The sequence below is a fragment of the Protobothrops mucrosquamatus genome, unplaced genomic scaffold, assembly GCF_001527695.2.
Source record: "Protobothrops mucrosquamatus isolate PMUCROS unplaced genomic scaffold, P.Mucros_1.0 scaffold6067, whole genome shotgun sequence".
NCBI classification, from domain to species: Eukaryota; Metazoa; Chordata; class Lepidosauria; order Squamata; family Viperidae; genus Protobothrops; species Protobothrops mucrosquamatus.
Window position 1 is genome coordinate 28532 of NW_015391906.1, and position 4157 is coordinate 32688.

General features: G+C 47.0%; 1 protein-coding gene across 1 annotated transcript in view; it reads right to left on the minus strand.

Annotated features, from left to right (window-relative positions):
* The window catches only part of LOC107300075 (asialoglycoprotein receptor 1-like), a 6785-nt gene extending 3422 nt beyond the window's left edge, over window positions 1–3363 (minus strand). Inside the window, exons 1-4 of the mRNA XM_029286935.1 lie at window positions 3270–3363; window positions 2026–2142; window positions 604–699; window positions 263–334 (exon numbers count right to left, since the gene is read on the minus strand). Coding sequence (XP_029142768.1) covers window positions 263–334; window positions 604–699; window positions 2026–2142; window positions 3270–3363 — 379 coding nt within the window. The remainder of the gene's footprint in view (window positions 1–262; window positions 335–603; window positions 700–2025; window positions 2143–3269) is intronic.
* Between the last annotated feature and the right edge of the window lie 794 nt (window positions 3364–4157).

Here is a 4157-nt window from a genome sequence, read left to right on the forward strand (position 1 = left end):
GCTGCAGAGGCCAGGTGAGCTGGCTCATGAAAGCAGCTGCCTGCCTTTTAATAAAAAACCGCCCGAATTCTTTCCCAGACACCTCCAGACGTTTACAGCAGCCGTTGTGTCCCCTTTCTCTCGCCAGGGATTTGGAGATCTGGAGAAAGGCAACCATGAGCATCCCTTATTCCTCTGTGGAGACACCCCCCCACGTCCCCCCCCTCCAACTGCAGCCAGCTGGGGGGAAAAAAGGCTTTTTCCAGGGGTGAAAAACGCTGACCTTTCAACAGTTTATCATTCTCCTGTTGCAAAATTGTCGCCAGCGCGGCCAGTTTCGAGGTGGCGTTTTGGCCTAAAGGGGGACAAAAAGGAGGGCCCAATGGCCAGGGCCCCCAAAGAGTCCTTGAGTCGAGGACGGTGGGGAAAGGACGACCCCTTCCTTGGCAGGAATCGCACCAGCAGCCTCTTCCTATGACACCCCAAGAGACATGTCGCTCCCCGTTCTCCAATAAGATAGGCACCCCAGTGGATGCCTATCTCACCTGGGAAAGTGGGGCTGGGTGGGGGAAGAGAGGGTGGGGGGCTTGCACGCTGCTTCTCGCCCCCCCTCTGGCTCCTTACCTTTGCCCTTCAGCTGGGTGACCCCCTGCTGGATCGTCTGGCTCATATTTTGCACGCCCTTCTGGGTCTCCTGGAGGGTTTCGGTGAACTGAAGGCCTGGAACAGAGAGAGGGAGGGAGGGAGGAAGCAGGGCTGAGGGAGGGGGCAACCCATAACCTTCTCCCCGGGCTGTAGAAGCTGACCCTCTCCTCCTTGGGCAGAGGGTGGGCTCCCTTTTCCACACACGCCGAAGCTCCGTTATTCTCTTACGCTCTCTAGTTTGGGCCCATTCCTACAACGCCCGAAACCAAGGTTAAAAAAAACCCAAAGCCACAGCAGTCGCCTGGATTGATTGTCGTCATATATAGGATGTCAACGCTGCAAATACTGTATATTCTTGCTTTGACAATGTGCAGAACTGTCTGGTATTTATATAGTTAAACCAGCAACCAGGAAAGAGGGAGGAGCATAAGGATAGCCCGGGAGAAAGAAACCAGAAGTAAATCACATCTTCCAAGTTGATTGGAAGATGTGAACCATGACCCTACAATAAGGGAGTGGAAAATGTTTGGAATGTTATGCGAAACGGAAGAGAAGCAGACCTAAGCATTCCACCATGCTGTGCTGACGTATTGTAATCTTAATAAATGCTTTTAGGAGAAAAAATGCCTGAAAGTCCTTTTAAGTGTTTCGTTACTCAGACACATGACATAGGAGGTCTCAGCAAGTTTGGGCTTCGCCACGTGGACCCACCCACCTTTCCCTTCTTCCTTCGCTTCCCATTTTCAGTTCCGACTGAAACTGCGGGCTCGATTACGGCTGTAAATCGGGGACTAGCTGCGGCTGAGGTTGGACTAGACGGCGTGCAAGAGCCCTCTAGCTTTGGCCAGTTCCCAGAACACCGGAAACCCAGGTTTAAAAAACAAAGAAATGAAGGGTCTTCCCACATTTCCATCATTTAGATTGCATGTCAAGGATGACACTTTGGCAGCTACGTGCCTCTGCGTGAGAGCCTGAATCCTTTTCAAGGACGCCAGAACAGGTGTGGATTTGAAGCAGACGGTTCCCATAACAAAGTGAACTTGTTGATATGGACGACGTAAGACGTTGGGGGGAGGGGTTTGACTGGGAAAATTATTGTTTAAGTCTGTGAACTGGTGTGGGAACCTCAGAGTTGGTTTTGCTTCGACACACCCATGCCGTGTATTCAATAAACAGTAAGATTTTCGGAGACGGAACGAGCCTGGAGTTTTATTTGGATTCTCTTGCTGGATGTTGACACCCCAGCGGCTTTGGGTTCCTCATGGACCAATCCACGTTTCTCTTCTTCTTTCCCTTCCCATCTTGCACGCTCGTTCTCCAACTCCAGGTCCGCCCCCACGCTTCCTCCCCCCCTGTGGGCTTGCACCCCCACGTCCCAGCTCGTTTGTGTGACACGCTTACCTTGCATGCCCAGGATGCAGACCGAGAGGATCAGAACGGCACAGAACACCGTCAACAGCAGAAGGAGACGGTTGGTGGGACAGACGCGCCGGGAAAAAGACTTCGACAACGGGAAGTCTGTGTGAAGAGAAGGATGTCCTGAAGACTCCCACCCACCCGCCCTTCAAGGACCAGAAATGGACATTTGCAGGGTGGGGGGGGGGCTTTCCCCGGAGAAACAAGTGCAAGAATCTCTGAGACACCCATCAAAGGGGGGGCACTTTCTGGACTCGCAGCCCTGACTCGACCTCGGGACCGTGACATGGCTCCCCCAAGGGTGGAGATTGAATTAGAATTAGAATTAGAATTAGAATTAGAATTAGAATTAGAATTAGAATTAGAATTAGAATTAGAATTAGAATTACAGTTAGAATTAGATTAGAATTATTAGAATTAGAATTATTAGAATAGAATTAGAATTAGAATTAGAATTAGAATTAGAATTAGAATTAGAATTAGAATTAGAATTAGAATTAGAATTAGAAAGAATTAGAATTAGAATTAGAATTAGAATTAGAATTAGAATTAGAATTAGAATTAGAATTAGAATTAGAATTAGAATTAGAGTTAGAGTTAGAGTTACAGTTACAGTTAGTTAGAATTAGATTAGAATTATTAGAATTAGAATTATTAGAATTAGAATAGAATTAGAATTAGAGTTAGAATTAGAATTAGAATTAGAATTAGAATTAGAATTAGAATTAGAATTATTAGAATTAGAACTAGAACTAGAACTAGAACTATTTAATTATAATTAGAATTAGAATTATTAGAATTAGAATTAAAATTTTAGAATTTTAGAATTTTAGAATTTTAGAATTTTAGAATTTTAGAATTTTAGAATTTTAGAATTTTAGAATTTTAGAATTTTAGAATTTTAGAATTTTAAAATTTTAGAATTATTTTAGAATTAGAATTATTAGAATTATTAGAACTATTGTTAGAATTAGAATTTTAGAATTATTATTAGAATTAGAATTTTAGAATTAGAATTAGAATTAGAATTAGAATTAGAATTAGAATTAGAATTAGAATTAGAATTAGAATTAGGATCAGAATTAAGCTGGAAGGGACCTTGGAGGTCTTCTAGTCCAGCCCCCTGCTCAAGATCTCCAGGTTTCCACCCTACCAGCCCACGTTCCCCTCCACACGTATACACACAGACACCCAGCGCCTGTGCATGATTCGAATCCGCTTCCGGGTACCTTTTTCAAAGTGTTTTTCGTACTCCTCCTCCTCTTTTGCCGACTGGAAGTCCTCGTACGTCTCGGCCGTAGTGGGGGGCTCCGAGGCTTCCATGCTGGGGAGAAAGGGGCAGAGGTGGGTGGGTGGGAGATACTGGAGGGGAGGGGGAGGCAATGGGGAAGGGGCCATCCTGGGGTACATGGGGGGGGATCTGGAGATAGGGACCAAGTCTCTGCGGACCAGAATCTTTCAACCTTGGCCACTGGAAGATGGGTGGGCTTCAACACCCAGAATTCCCCAGCCAGCGCATGCTGGCTGGGGAATTCTGGGAGTTGAAGCCCACCCATCTTCCAGTGGCCAAGGTTGAAAGATTCTGGTGCACAGAGATAGCTTCTTCTCTCCAAAGAAGCAACCTGACTCCCCCCCCCCTTAACACAATGTCTCTTCTTTAGCTGTAACTTGCCAAGGGTCATTTTACTAGTCCTCAGTTTACAACGATTAATTTAGCGACCGGCGCCGAAAAAAGGGACTCGTGGCTGTTTTGCACGCTGACAACCGTTGCAGCGTCTCCCGTCCCACAGTGGCCACATCATCCAAATTCGGCCGCTGACTCCGCTTTACGACGGTGTCCCGTGGGGGGGGGTCCCGCGATCCCCTTTGGCGACCGTCCGACAAGCAAAGTCAACGAAGGGGGGGAGCCGGATTCGTTTTAACCGCCGTGTTTCACTTAAAAACTCGTCAAGGAGAGAAGCAAGCTGGAACTACGAAGCAAGCTAGAACTGACAGCGGGGACAATTGGCCCGTGGAACCGCCGGCCACTAGACGTCCTGAGTTTCTCCAACACTGCAGGTTTTGAAGAAGAGATCGGACAAGCGTTTGTCTGAGATGTGATATGGGGGGGGGGGTGG